At 39.2% G+C, this 15,485-nt stretch overlaps 3 protein-coding genes across 8 annotated transcripts in view; 1 reads left to right on the top strand and 2 right to left on the bottom strand.

The window, feature by feature from the left end:
* The window catches only part of LOC308403394 (NACHT, LRR and PYD domains-containing protein 12-like), a 1,254,170-nt gene that overhangs the window by 465,276 nt on the left and 773,409 nt on the right, over positions 1 to 15,485 (bottom strand). The gene's annotated exons all lie outside the window — the stretch shown is intronic.
* On the top strand, positions 4,645 to 8,738 carry LOC308403558 (uncharacterized protein). 6 transcript variants are annotated; one of them, XM_080893092.1, is made up of 15 exons: positions 4,645 to 4,772; positions 5,015 to 5,078; positions 5,286 to 5,511; positions 5,624 to 5,699; positions 5,822 to 6,102; positions 6,182 to 6,220; positions 6,327 to 6,400; positions 6,498 to 6,575; positions 6,844 to 7,049; positions 7,131 to 7,230; positions 7,328 to 7,490; positions 7,593 to 7,699; positions 7,791 to 7,935; positions 8,073 to 8,199; positions 8,349 to 8,738. In XM_080893092.1, exons 2-15 carry the CDS (start codon positions 5,071 to 5,073, stop codon positions 8,684 to 8,686), a joined length of 1,968 nt encoding a protein of 655 aa, XP_080749218.1. In that variant the 5' UTR covers positions 4,645 to 4,772; positions 5,015 to 5,070; the 3' UTR covers positions 8,687 to 8,738. The 6 variants fall into 6 exon arrangements, with proteins under 6 accessions (XP_080749218.1, XP_080749215.1, XP_080749216.1 ...); XM_080893089.1 differs by having other exon boundaries at positions 4,648 to 4,772; positions 4,939 to 5,078; positions 6,185 to 6,220; XM_080893090.1 differs by having other exon boundaries at positions 4,648 to 4,772; positions 4,939 to 5,078; positions 7,818 to 7,935.
* Positions 9,754 to 12,025, bottom strand: LOC308399771 (uncharacterized protein; the record flags this gene model as incomplete). Its single annotated transcript, XM_080887205.1, has 5 exons — positions 11,826 to 12,025; positions 10,955 to 11,631; positions 10,418 to 10,463; positions 9,968 to 10,059; positions 9,754 to 9,877 (listed from the first exon to the last, which is right to left on the bottom strand). Exons 1-5 carry the CDS (start codon positions 11,838 to 11,840, stop codon positions 9,754 to 9,756), a joined length of 954 nt encoding a protein of 317 aa, XP_080743331.1. The 5' UTR covers positions 11,841 to 12,025.

The following is a 15,485-nucleotide window of genomic DNA, read 5'->3' as shown; positions in this document are numbered from 1 at the left end:
AAATAAAAAACAGGAAAAACTAACTAAGACTGTACTGAGTTCTCACAAAACTAACTGAAATTAACTGGATTTATTGTAAAATGTGTTTAGTTTCATTGATGTGTGCGTGCCATACAATAGTTAAGTCAAAGCAGTACGTTAGTCGAGTCGTCTGTGTTGCTGCTCCGCCCACGCGCAGAAGCATGTCAGGAAAAGTCGGGAGAAAGCGCCAGAGTCCAATTTAGGATTACTTTGAATATGACTGTTTTTTAGATATAGCAAGTGTCTGGTGGTGGAGAGAGACACAATGTCCTCCTGAAACTAAATAAGCTTAATTCTTAAAGACCCCTCAAATTATTTACTAGATGTTTATTTTTGGAAATTAATCAACATCTGAGTTTAAATAAAAAATAAAAACATTAGGCAAGGCCACACCCCCACAAATGTGAGTGGGAAGTAGAGTATGAGAGCTACAAGAAAAAACTAAATATGTACTGCAGTGCGCAAAAATGAGTTACTGGGCCATCTGGAGGTTATGAGAGACATTTATGACACGAAAAATCCCACAAACCTTAAAGTGCACTTGAAAAGCTCACACAAGAAGGTTAACCTAGCTTACCTTGAAGAGCTCATCAGGGGGAGCACACTCCAAGACACTGTATCGTCTTGTTGTGGATGTAGTTTGCTCCATGTTTAACCACTCTAATTAACAGATTGAGACATTAAAGGAAGAATATGCAGCGCCACCCTGTCAGATGCCAGTCACAATGGGGCTCAGTGATTAATTAGGTGAGCTGCATTCATGGCTGAATCAAAACAGAGTTTCCCCTGCTGTGGTCAGTGAGGGGAAAACCAGGGGGAGGTCAAATTTAAGAGAGCCATCTATAAACGTTTATGTGTCAAGTTAAACGGGACAAAAGGGGGTGTTTTACTGTTATTTTAATATCAGCATTATTATTGCATCAGAATCATGCAACAAGCATTGCGTTGATCATCATTTATTGAAGTTTTTGATATTATACTAACATCTGTGTTCCTGTGATTGTTATAACCTAAGATTAATCTTCTATTTACAGGTGTTAGGATAATCATATAATCTTTCTTTGCAGGTGTAACCATGATCATTTTTATACATATTGCAGTTTGTTGCTCATTATAGAGTTGTGCTCAAGTTAATAAGGGTTAAAAGCTACAGTCAGCGCGATGTTTGGCTGACTGGAGTGACTTCGAGCGGGGAGGGCCGCACGCGCTTACATAACACTGCTATCATATTATTTTTTGTGGTCTTTTATACAATTAGGTTTTTTGCTAAGTTTAAGTAGTGGCAGTTAATTAAATGACATTCATTAACATATTAAATACCTGAGTCAGAACATTACACGCAGATCACCTTAACAATCTGGGAAAACTTGTAGATGCCTAACCTTTTCTTTGAATGTTCTAGCTCCGTTGATTTGACACATTGGAATGTGTCAAAAAAGGGGGGAAGTTGAGTTTTAACATAACTTAGTAGTCACCTCAAAGGATGGATCCCATAAACACAGCAATAACCATGAAGGCGTTGGCGGAAATCCAGGAACACCAGACCAACGAGGTTCGAGAGGCTCTTGGGCAAAAGGGGGACACGTTCCTGATCTTTTTCTGGACGATACACAGGATACATAGGACCCGAGGATACACAGATCGTTGTTTGAAATCGGGGCAGAATAATCCCCTGATCTGTGCCACGACTGAAGGGTTGTCTAACCCCTAAGGTTGAAGAATGAAGAGCAGAGGATCACCCAACTGGACGACACTGGTAGCTGCAGCAATAAAATAAAGGCTAAAAGCTCCTTGGGCAGAGGTTCTAGTCTGAGTACGTCTGAAGGGTATAAGGTAGCACCAAAATAAAGCTTTGGGAGAACTGGGAAGTGTCATCTGTACCTGCTATTGTTGGAATAATAGTTTTTCTTACATCTGAACTGCACAAACACAGAGGTCATCCCACATATGGTTCGCCCATCAGGGGGACAAAGGGCCTCAGGAGTGAGAAGAAATGAACCCAGCCACACTGGATTACAGGGTGTAGTAGGGCTGCTCGATTATGGCAAAAATGATAATCATGATTATATTCACTGAAATTGAGATCACGATTATTTGACGATATTTATTTAACCCTTTAAGACCTACTATAGAACCAAGTCCGCCAGAGCTTATATTATTTTTTTACATGTTGTAGTGCCATTTGTGGGAGCATTTCAAGTTGCTATACGTCAATACAACTGATATAGCCCATATTTAATAATATGTATGTATTAAGTCCATAGTAACTACATTAATTGCAAAAAAAGTGCAATAAACTACAAAAAAATTGAAAATCGTTTTTGTTTTTTGTTTTTTTACATATATTTCTACTTGGAGAAATTTAAGAGGCTTATCCCTCAAAACTTTAAATACAAAGAAGTTGCAAAAAATAGTCTACAACAATAGGAAATTTATTTTGAGTGTCTTCATAGTTTTATTTTGGAGATACAGCAATTTTTATATACTGCAGGAAAAACAAAAACAAAAAACAATTCTATGATGCAAATTTGCAAAGAAAACAGCATGTGCATCAAAATAAACTATTTCTAGCAGTGCAATTCGAGTTCCAAGCATCCCAGAAACTATTCAGAAAAGTCAAACATGACTTATAAAAACACCAGTATAGGCTTTTAAGGCCTACAAGTGAAAAACCACATTTTCCGCAAAAATGACGTCACTTCCGTTTTCGGGCAGGAAACGCGATAGTTCCCGTTGACGTCTTTTTCAATGTGGGAAGTGTTACGAACAGCTGAGCAGATCGGCAAAACGTGTTTCTGGAATATTATGTTTTTGTTCCTGCAAGTGCTTTTTATGCAATTTTTGCAAAGCTATATGTGGAAGAAAACCGTGACCGAGGACAAGCTGATGGCATAAAATGTTAGTACAACTCCTCCAGTTTCATATGCAAAAAAAATTATTGCGCTAGCTTACGTGGTTCCGTGGTTACGTGCTGCTCTGACCGGCTTTAAAGGGTTAACAATAACAATGTATTGAATAATGACTTTAAAAAATAATATAAAATAGTGTGCAAATACTGATAACAGTGCAAATGTTTGCAATATAAGAAATAAATGAAAAATGTACACATCTATGTTTAGTGAACTTTGCAGTGTTGCCCTGTGGTGCAGCTACTACACCATAGCAAAGTTTATAAAGGCGAACCCATAATGTTTCCACACCACTGAAGTTTTTTTTTTTTACCTCTCTTTTCAACCAACAGCAGTCACTCTCCTCTCCAAATAACTTCTGCTTAGCTTTCCGAGCTTCCCTCGGGTCCTCTTAATTGTTGTGATGCGTGTTCGAAATGCAGAGAGGTGCGCTCGATTTACCACACGGAGCAGCGCAAGAGTAAAGCATGAGGGAGGGAGGGGCTAATAATCGGCTCAGTCATTTTTAATGATCGTTGAAAGCCCAGATCGTAATCGTGATTAAAATTTGATTAATTGAGCAGCCCTAGGGTGTAGGTGAGCTCATTATTCTAATGACCTCATCAGGGGGAATTGTTAGATTATAATATTATTTTATGCTAAGTAAAGAGTGTGAATTATTATGTAGTTTTAGTTGGCATTATTCTCCTGAATTAGAAGAAGCTGATAACTATTGCATTAGTTAAACTGATTTGCATTACATTAAACTGCTGATTTATTGTGAATGAATGATATTGTTTTATGATGCATTATACTGCTGAGTTATAAGAAATACGGTTCGCAGAAGTTATTGTCTTATTTGTCTGATTAGAACAGAACATGCTGGAGTTTTCTGCCCCATCTCAGCAGGAGCAGATAAACAGGGAGCCAAGGTCGTAGCTTAGGCGCCGTGTGAGAGAAAGCATGTGAATGTTTAGGCTTTTATGATAAGGTGGAGGCACCAGACGCTATAAGAGTTTGATCAATGCTCCACCATTTTGAGATCTGAGGCTGTCTGCGTACAGTGTCCATCTCCCACGCGTGTGATCATTAAAATCATTGTTTGACTCAACCCGACCGGACCAGTGTTGTTATTGTGGTTTTTCTCTTGTTTCCATCCCCAATATTTTGAACCATAACAGCAGCTAATCTACTCAGTCACTTTAACAGAACTATTAACATTCACATCTCACAGAACTGATTTGATTGGAGCATTACAACACGTTTGCACAGAGCATAGGAGCGCACTGACTCTGCTTCACGAGCGCTCCACCTAACGAGCGGGCTCGCGGTGTATGGCGTTATTTTTGTGCCGCTATTCTGAGCGCACGTAAAAAAAAATTGAGCGCACGTAAAAAAAAATTGCAGGTGCAAGTGTTGCATTTTGAGGAGAAATTTATTTTGAGCTTACAAAAGCTGAATTTGAGTGAACAAAATTCATTGCTGCGTGCAAAAAACGTATTTCAGTGTTTGCGCTTGTCCATATACACACACAATAGCACCCCCTCTCGCTCAGTTTTTTCATTTGCGCTTGCTCGCAATGTGTTGCTTGCGCTCACAACATTCTCTGCTTCGTACGCTCAACTCTCTGTACACCGTTATAAGTGTGCCACAAAACCAACCAATCACAGACTTGGTTTCAAAAATTCTGATTGGCTCTTACAGTCTCCAATCAGCTCGCCAGCTACTGCTTTCCGGACACCGGAAACACTGTCCACTCAGCCTCGCTTCTTGCAGATAGAGGGATTTTTGATTTACTCTGCAGCTAAAGAAGAGATGGCAGAATCAAACAATGGCTCCAATAATACTACACCACAGTATCAGGTGAGTTTAATTTTTTTTGTGTGAATTTAGTAATTTGCTGTCCTTTCTGTTTAATATGCTGTGAAATTGTAGTTACAGATGCAGCTGTAGAGTTTAAGCTAGCCTTATGGGTAATTACCAGCGTAATTGTCTTACTGAGGCAGTGTATCCTAATCATGTTTTTTAGGGTAATGGTGCAGTTGAGTCAGCAGTAAGAAATCTGGTGTCTTTGCTGCTTAACAACATATCCACAAATCCTTCAGGGAGGCCAACAGAGAGTGGGCAGCCGGAGCCTAGAAATCTGACTATCCAGCAAGAGATGACAAGGTTTTTGCTTTTTTTGTGTGTTTTATTTATTTTAACTTTTTGCAATCTTTTCTGTTAAAGTTATTTGGTTTGTGGATTTATCAACATTGATTTTTAAATTAAAATGTGCTATTAAGGACTGATGTCATATTTAATAACTTTATTAAACAATAACCCTTATGTTATGCAACACTGCATTTTTTAAACTCATGCATTTTCATCCCACAGATCATTTCCAGGATATTTCAAATCACACTTGAGCCGTGGTAAAAAGAGATGTTTAACATCTACTAAGCAGCTTGTTAAGGCAGGCAGTAAGACCACAGGCCTCAGTTTTTATTTGCTGTCAAAAAACACATCCTACACACCTTTGCCAGCTGAGGAGCTTGAACTCCTACAAGCTGGCATGGGGAGACAAACAGTGTCTCTTCCAGAAGATGGTGACCATGCAGAGGTAAGTTTGTGTAGTCAGTATTAAAATCAGTCATTGGCAGATGCATTTAGCCTGAATCATATGCCACAGTCCATTTAGTGTTCCATTCTGCTTAACTGTGTTTTTAACTAAGATTTCTAGACTTCTGGAAGAAACCTTTCCAAAAATGGAATATCTTTGTGGAGGATGGCTCTTACATAAGGCAACAGGTTTGTTGTTAATTCAGTTTTTATGTATTTTTTTGGCATTCTTGTGTGCTCATACTGCATTATGATTATGTAGTTCATACTTTTGCTGCTTGATTGTTTATGCTATTTTTCTGTCAATAAAGGTGGCAGTGGTCGACGAAAGCTCACTGTAATTCCACCTGAAACAGAAGGATATTCTGTCAAAACACTGAAAGCTGTGTCAGGAGGTGGCAAATCCACTTTTTACATAGTACCTCTTCAGGAAACACTAGACACATCTCCTCTACCTCCCGACTCACAGCACTTTTCAAAGATGCCAAAGAAGATATGTTACCAGTGTAATGAAGTTATGCCTCTGCAGATGCTTGCAGTACACATCAATACGTGCAAAGGAAAATTCTCTCCTGATGAGACTGATGATGAGGTGAGACAATTTTGATGAAATCAAAATGAGCAATTTTGATTAAATAATATAGTATCACAATTACTGTTTTTTGATTCAGCAGGAATCGGAGTTATGCATTGTGAAAAGCAAATGCAAGGTAAACCTAGCACATTACTAAAAACCATAGTAACTACAATGGATTTTGTATTGGTAATGATCTTTTTCCCACTATGCCTAACATGTACCCATTTTTGGAATTGTAGGTTATTTGTCCAATATGCACTAAGGATTTTCCTGAAGATGAGATCACAGTCCATGCGAGTCTGTGTGGGGATAGGTAATCTTTTTTCAGCCGTTTATGAAAAAATGTTAATCAGTAACAGTCCACGCAAACATATGTATTTTTTTTTTTTTTAACTTTGTTTTGTCATCAGCTTTCAATGCATGGTGCCTGAAGAAAATGACCAAACTACAGGGACACCAGCTCAAACTTCAGTATGCACAACAGACAGGTACTTTTTGCTCTATTATAGTTCATATACACACTATTATGCAGAACCATTTGTTAAAATTATGTGTAAGATCTTTTACACAATACCTGGGGTTTAATTTCATATAAAACATTTTATGATCACACTACTTTAAATTATTGTTAAAGGTTGTTGCACAGAACATGCTGCAATAATTTCTAATCACGTTTAATGTGGTAGCCTCTTTTAATCTAAAGATGATTATTTTTCTTTGAGAGCTTAGGATGTTTTCTACCCTGTTTTTGTTAAGCGTGGAAGATGTATTGCGTTGCCTTGAACAACAAGTCGACACCACAACAGAATTTAAGTTGTGTGTGGACAGAGAAGACCTTCCAGACAGAGGCATTCTCCAGTGGCAGAGAAAAAAAGCTGCATCTCCCACCAGTGTTCTTAGGGTGGTTTTCATTGGAGAGGCAGGCGTGGATACAGGAGCACTTAGGAAAGAGTTTTTGAGTGGTGAGTTGCCTATTACCTGTTTTGTCCTAGTGTCAATAAATAATGGATAACTTAAAAATGCGGATATTTTTTGTATGAAAGACATGATTTCAGGTATTGAAAGCAGATTCTTTGAAGGACTTGAGAACAAGGGCAAAAACCCCAAGTATTCTCTGACCGATCTTGATAATGAAAACTTCAGGTTGGTTACATACGAGCTTTGTGTATTACATTTAATACGCATCTGATATTTTTGTAAATGTTACCTGAAAATGAATTATAATCATTTGTCTACACAGAACTGTTGGTGAAATAATTGCAGTCAGCCTCGCCCAAGGAGGCCCATCTCCTGCCTTTTTCAAAGAATGGTGCTACAATTTCCTCTGCTCAGGAGAGGTTGATTTCAGCTGTCTGTCTAAGGAGGATGTTGCAGATGTGGAATCTTCCCTGCTCATCCGCAAAGTGAGCACCTGGTTTAGCTCTGGCACATGATATATTATGAGTATGGTGTTTTTAAACACTCTTAACCTTCTGTATTTCCTCTTTCACATTATACATTTCCAGGTTGAAGATGCAGCAGACATACAGTCTCTGATGATGTGGGCTGATGAAATTGTCAGCTGTGGATACACAAACCAGATAAAGATGGATAGTAAGGAAAGCATGATCCGGTAAGGGAGAAAAAATCAGAGAGATCATTAACACCCCCCCATCCCCAACTAGTTTTTCATTTTGTTTTTTCTTCTGCTTGTTTTTTTTAAGTGCTATTGTCTTACACTCTACAACAAGACTGATTCCAATGCTACAGCAGCTCCGAAAGGGCATGGAACTGTATGGTCTTGTGAACCTGATGGCTGTAAATCCTGAAGCTTGCCACAGTTTGTTTGTTCCTGGGAAAATCCTCAAAGTAAGTATTAACATAGCAGCTTCAGTCTGATCCAAAGACAGTCCACTTATCTGTACTGTAGTTATCCTGTATTTATTTATTAGTTTTGAATGAACAATATATCTATAATATAATCTACTTTATTTCCTTATTTACAGCCAGACGCTGATTTCATTATGATGAGCTGCCAACCACATTTCAGTGAAAAAGGGACATCTAGGGAGAGAACTGAGAGGAAGATCATAAATTTTTTGCAAGATTTCTTGCAGGAGATTGAAGTATCAGGTACTATATAGTATCAGCTGTATATACCTATAGTATTGTATATATACCGTATGCATCTGTTAAATATTTTTGCTTTAACATGCAGGGCACTAGAAAGTATTCTTAGTTGTTAATTTAAAACATTGTAATCCAGATTGCTTTTTATTTAGAAAAGACTTCAGAAACATTTTCAAACATCACAGATGGAAACACAGGCGGTGCAGGTGGTGAAAAATCAGAGTCTCTTGCTGTCCACCATGTGCTCCAGTGGATGATCGGCCAGTCCCATGTTCCCATCCTTCCTGATGAAAAGAGACATTTCAAAATAACATGCAAGTTTGACCATGAATGTAAGGAGCGGCTGGGAGATCACTCCATTTGTTACCCAGTTGTGAGTGCATGCACTTGTACTGTGACTTTTCCAGTGCAGCATCTGGACACTTACACAGTGTTTAAAACCATAATGAGTGCAGCAGTTAAATATGGTGGTGGATTCCACAGAGTTTAACACATTGTTGTCTTGTAATTTGGAAACTAAATGAGTAAAAATGTTTGTAAACATTAGCAAGTGCTTTGTTTGCTTGTCTACTTGTAATCTGAATGTTTTAGCAAAGAAATCCAGTATTTGAGAACTTAAAAGAACGTTGACTTTCACGTCCATGTTAAGTGTCACTGTTGGTTTGACACCTGTAGCAAGAATTGTATGTACAGGTCACGACCGTGTGACTCAGAATGTTCCAAGGGATTAATAGTTCTCTGAAGCCCCTCCAGGGTTTCCTCATCCAGTGGGCATTCAACTTCAGGAACCACAACTGTGCTGTTAGATTCTTCTTGCAGTACAGCACTCTCCCAGTCAATGCCTGGATCCCGAAGCTCCTTCAAATCCACAAACATATATAATGGTCATTATTCCAGAATAGGTACTTTTGGGAGGAATGTTATTTTGTGTAAGCGTTTTTTCCATTAAAATACAACAATTTAAAAAGAATGCCTTTGTTTTCATGTTCTTCTTACTGTAATTTAGATTAGTGGTAATTGATAAGCAAGAATGTATAAAATCACCAGAAGCATCTCCCAGATGTGTTGCAAGTGTTTTAATTTGTTAATTTCAGAAGAGCAGAGTTAACTGCTAACTAAAATTTTGAAATTCAACATTTAAATAAATTTAAAAAAAAAAATCAGATTATGATCTGGTACCTCAAGTCTCTCGCCCTCGTCCAGCTCTTGTAGATGTCCCATACACCAGAGCTGTTCAGGAGTGAGACCACCTTCTGTCCTGAGTGGATGATTATTCCATCCTCCAACAAAGGTGACAAGATCTGCTCGGAGTCGAGGGACAAAGATGTAGTGGACACCAAAAAGATGAATGACATCTGAAATGTCAAGCAGGCCATCCTCCTCGAGTGAGTGAAGAATATCATGGTACTTGCTTGTGACTGCAATCCAGACATCACGCCAAAGTCGTTCTACTCTGTAAATACATTTGAATTTGGATTTCAGGTATTTCATGCTTCAAATCAATATCAGAACTGCTACAACAATCTACCCATGCAGTCAATAATAATATAAAAAACATCAAAAGACTAACCACTGATTGTGGACACTCTTTCCAGATATGAAACTCGCTCTCCCTGTTCCTCTTGTGGCAAACATGAAATGTGCAATGTCCAGGTTTTCTACTCCTTGATCTGCCCTAACCCTATGATAAAAATACATTTTTAAGGAATTTTTTAAAGTTTTCTTTAATGATACTTGTTGCTAGCATATAAATTAAATCAGGGCATAAAACCTTGATGGCAAGCCGTGAAGCTGGGCTGATCTCAGGAAAAATGAGAATGCAGTTTTTGCCCTGTTGTTAGTTGCTGCATCCAAGTACAGGACCTGCAGTAAAAACAAATGGAAAATTAAAGATCTGGTTTCAGATCATGTATAGTTTTTCAGTTAATAATGCAGTTTCATAATAAGTGTTCAAGGAATATTGTACGGTTCTATGTTCATAACCATAATTCAAAGCTTGAGTAGTCTATACATCAATATTGGTAGTACTTATCAAAAAATGAAAATGGCCTTTTAGTTTAACCTTTTTTGGTAAAGAACTGATTATAAATTTAAAAAAAAAAAAAAATGCAAATCGTCCACTATGTTGGCTTGCTGAATAATTGATGTTCATAAAAAAACAACCTAATAAGGCTCTCATTTCAAAACTACCAAATATTCTACATAACAGTTAAAATTTTACCTTCCTTGAGTAGCCATCCACTCCACCAAAGATCACAACATTGTACCTGTTTCAGAGGGAAAACAATCTCACTAAGGCTTGATTTGCAGAACATGTAAGACATTGAAAATACATTTTTCAGTATGCACACTTGCCACTGACTTAAACTGGACACTTGTCAGGTGTGCTGAAAATAATACCAACATTTTTATATGTTTATAGGTTCAATGAGACTAAATATTTTAGTTCTCTTGTCATGATTTTTTTTTAAGTTTTCTGGAGCACTTAACATATTATGTGTTGATAGGCTTGTTATCATGGAAAATATCGATATACAAAGTGTAAATAATTGCTCAAGAAAATTTACAATTAACAATATTGCTGGTTTTGTTACACATCCTGTATTCCTTTTACTTAATATTACTCTATCAAGTGCTTTTTAAAATATTATAAATACACTGAAAGACCTATCAGATAAGGTTGATTAAAGCAGATTTAAAGTATAACGTGCATCTTTCTGTCCAACTTGTGTTAGAGCTATATAAGTGGGTATTTTACCTTATTAGCTTGTGATTTGTGTCTATGTGGACCAGGGAGAGAGGGCCTCGCACCGAGTAGCTTCTTCGCACAACACAGCCTAGTTCTGTGATCCGTTTGAAGATCCCTACAGCATCAACTCGATGCATGGAGGCCATCATTCTCCACCACTGAACACGGAGACCCATAGAAACCAAATGTCCTTGAACCATTCGATAGCCAGCATTTGGCATCTGATTTTTGATAGCCGATATGATGTTGTCCAGCTCTTGGTCATTCATTGTGCTGTATGTTCCTCTCACAGACAAGTCAAATTCTTGCATCCTCCTGTAGATTGTTCTTCTTGAAACACCAAGACATTTAGCAATGCAGCTGACTGGCAGCTGAATGTCCAACAAATTCTTGAGTCTTTCTCTCTCTAGTACGATTTTGGGGTGGCCAGGTCCCAGACCAACTTCTGTTTCCAGTTCAATAATGGCCACAGAGCTGATGTTAATTTCACACTGAACCAGATGATGAACGTTTTGTAGAGCCTCTGTAATCTCTGACAGACCGCCTATTTGCTGAGAGAAAGATTCAAACAGAACAAGCTCATGACGAGTCAAGAACTCCAAATAATCCAGATTTAGTGGTTGTTGGTTTAAAGCAGCTTCCAGTTTAGAGAGGAGTCTATGCATCATTTGCTGTCTCAGTATGTCCTGTTAAAAGCAGCAAGGAACATGGACAAGTAGTTAGAAAAATACAATGAAATGATGTATCTCAGACAAAAATAAACAACCCATAAAACAAACTACATGAGGTACATCATTTTTCAAGTTTGCATAGTTTGCAAATTAGCTAACGTCAGTTATCAAGCGAATAATAATTAACAAAATGATTTTATATTACTTACATGTGGCCGGGACATGCTCTTTTCGTGCTGCTATTCAGTATTCGACGACATAAAAGAGAGCTACTCAAGTATAATTTGGAAAAATTAGTCAGTTGGCATGGTTGTATGATGCAACTACATTCTACTACACCAACAATAGTCTTAAAAAATAATATATTTTAAAATAAAATGATTAAAGATATTATCCGCAAATTGGGGTTTAAGAGAGTTTAGCTGGATTTAGCTACATTTCGGACAGTGTTTCCGGAAAGCAGTAGCTGGCGAGCTGATTGGAGACCGTAAGAGCCAATCAGAATTTTTGAAACCAAGTCTGTGATTGGTTGGTTTTGTGGCACACTTATAATGGTGTACAGAGAGTTGAGCGTACGAAGCAGAGAATGTTGTGAGCGCAAGCAACACATTGCGAGCAAGCGCAAATGAAAAAACTGAGCGAGAGGGGCTGCTATTGTGTGTGTATATGGACAAGCGCAAACACTGAAATACGTTTTTTGCACGCAGCAATGAATTTTGTTCACTCAAATTCAGCTTTTGTAAGCTCAAAATAAATTTCTCCTCAAAATGCAACACTTGCACCTGCAATTTTTTTTTACGTGCGCTCAATTTTTTTTTTACGTGCGCTCAGAATAGCGGCACAAAAATAACGCCATACAGTGTGTGTTCCAATCAGATGATCATTATAATACAGATTTATTCCTTGAGGAAATCATGCAAGTGCTTCAAAGTAATGACGAGTCTATATCATCAGACAAACTTGAATTTATCGCCACAGTTGCTCATAACAGGAGCGACGGTGTTCGTTTGAGATTAGGGAAAGTGATTTATGACGACTGTTACGCCCCAGTCTAGGCAGCCGGAACGCAACACAAGATTGAAAGAATTGCCCCGCCCTGGTCCCCAAAACCATACACAAAGGGAAACCAATTTCTTAGTCAATCGTGATTTATTTTTCTTTACTGCAAAAATGAAGCTCCGGGGTGAACAAAGGCCAAAATAACAAACAAAACAAGCTAAGTCAGGAGGAGGTGTTATCTACAACCCTATGTGAAATCAAATATCAAACAAAAGACAAGCGCTACACCTAACTCCCTAACTGAAATAAACAGGAGAAAACAGTGCAAGGAAAAACAATAAGGCAGCTCACCCCTTCTGTTGCAGTGCTATTTACAAGGCTATTTACAATGAAAACTAATGTACACACTATATACAAAACTCCAAAAAAGTCGCACAAAGTCACAGGCACAAAAGTCTCAGGTTTTGGAGGCCAGGGTCAGGTCTGCTGCTGCTGTCAGTGGCTGCCCCGGGACAACTGCTGGTGAGGGATTTGAATGAAGATCACATGGCCAGGGGACCAATCAGCAGCCGTCAGCTCATCCACTCCGGGACCTGCAAAGACTTAAAGGCACAGACAACAACAGCCACCAAAACAGATTATGGACAGGGCCATAACACCCCCCTTCCCAAGACCAAACATCTCCCCTAAAGATGTTTGGCGCTTAGGGGTTCCGAAAACCACGTGACAGCGCATCTGCCAGTACATTCTCTGTCCCTTTTTTGTGATGGATCTCCAGATTGAAATCTTGTACTAAGAGGGACCATCTCATGAGCCTTTGGTTAGAATTTTGCATTCGGGTCAAAAACACGAGGGGGTTGTGGTCTGTGTAAACAATGACAGGTGCTGAACTGGAACCGACATAGACCTCGAAATGCTGTAGAGCAAGCAATAGAGAGAGAGCTTCTTTTTCAATGGTGCTGTATTTCTGTTGGTGGGAGTTGAATTTTTTCGAAAAGTAACCAATTGGGTGATCAACACCCTGCCTATCCTCCTGCAACAGTACCGCACCTGCACCGTTGGCGCTGGCATCCACCTCAAGTTTAAACGGATGTGTGAAAACAGGAGCGGCAAGTACTGGTGTGCTGCAGAGGAGAGCTTTGGCAGACTCAAAAGCATTCTGGCATGTGGGGGACCAAACAAATGGTTTTGACACACTTGTGAGACTGGTGAGAGGTGCAACTACATCTGCAAAATTCTTACAGAAGCCACGATAATAGCCGGCCATACCAAGGAACCGGCGAAGCTCACGTCTAGTGCGAGGCACAGGGAGATCTAGGATAGCCTGGATTTTAGCCAGCAGGGGGCGCACCTGTCCCTGACCCACCTGCTTCCCTAGATAAGTCACAGTGGCCTTACCAAAGTCACATTTGGCAAGATTTAGGGTAAGGGATGCCTCTTGTAATCTTTCAAAAATCTCCGTGAGTGTTCCAAGGTGATCTGACCAAGTCTCTGAATAGGCTACAATGTCGTCTAAGTACACTTCACAGTTTGTGACACCACCTAAGACAATGTGCATAAGGCGTTGGAATGTGGCAGGGGCATTTCGAAGGCCAAAAGGCATGACGGTGTATTGGAGGAAGTGGTCAGGAGTGACAAAAGCAGAAATTTCAGATGCACGCGGAGTGAGGGGAACTTGCCAATAACCCTTTAATAAGTCCAGTTTGGTGACAAACTTTGCGGAGCCAACCCTATCCACACAACGACATCTTGTTAAAAATAGGGAGACATCTGTATAATCTTCAAAATAGTAATAACAACCTGTGTTTTTGTCTGTGCTTGGCGCATGCTCTCAATGCTGAGGTGTCTGAGGATGAGAAACTACTCTGTGCAAAGCAGCTACACATTGATGCAGGGCTCGACCCCAGGCAGCAGGTTTCTTTCACCAATGTCAGCAGTTTTGAAAAACAGCTAAATGTTAAAATCGTTATTTTCCATCATACTGCAGGACGGAAACAGCTACAGTGTTTCAAAACACACGACACACCGCAGCCTCAAACCATATATATGTATTTACACGATGGTCATTATTATGTCATTGAAAGCACAACAGGGTTTTTTGGAGTTTGCTATTTTTGTAATTATTGTTATAGTACATATCAGACTCCACTGTGCCACACATTCAGATGCAATGTATGCTTTACACTGTGTCAAAACTACCCGTCACAGACTGTGAAATGTGCAGACTGTAAACGTGTCTGTAAGTCGCAGCATTGCTACCATCAGCACAAACTAGTAGAACCGGTACATAATCTAATACCGTGTGATCGTATGAAATACTGTGAAACATGTGGTACGGTATACAGGAAGTCAGACAAATCAGAGCACAAATGTGCCCCAAGTGCATGTACACTCTGTGGAGAACGCCTGGTAGACACTGGCATGAATCACGAGTGTTTTCTTCAGCCTGCTGAAATGAAACAACCTCATGAAAAATACATAATATAGGATTTTGAGACCCGGTATCATGACGGAAAGCATGAGGCCGTTTTTGTGTGCACAATGGATGTGCATGGGAAAAAATTCTGTTTCAACAAATTGAATTGTGTGTCTGCATTCGTTGGGCACTACAGAAGGCCTAAATACCGTGGCTATACATTTATAGCCCATAATTCTTCGGGTTTCGACAGCTATATTCTCCTGGAATACCTCGTTAAACAGGGTATTGCTCCGGGTGTAACAATGAGAGGGAGTCGTGTCGTTCTAATGTATGACAAATCCTATGATCAGAGATGGATGGACTCATTTAGCTCTCTGCCCATGCGTTTGGCCAAAACACCTTCTGCCTTGGGATTCGAGGACCTTGAAAAAGGCTTCTTTCCACACACATT

The sequence above is a fragment of the Rhamphochromis sp. 'chilingali' genome (assembly GCF_963969265.1).
Source record: "Rhamphochromis sp. 'chilingali' genome assembly, chromosome: 1".
Classification (NCBI taxonomy): Eukaryota; Metazoa; Chordata; class Actinopteri; order Cichliformes; family Cichlidae; genus Rhamphochromis; species Rhamphochromis sp. 'chilingali'.
The sequence above is the reverse complement of the archived record's forward strand: the minus strand, read 5'-3'. Positions and strand labels throughout refer to the sequence as shown.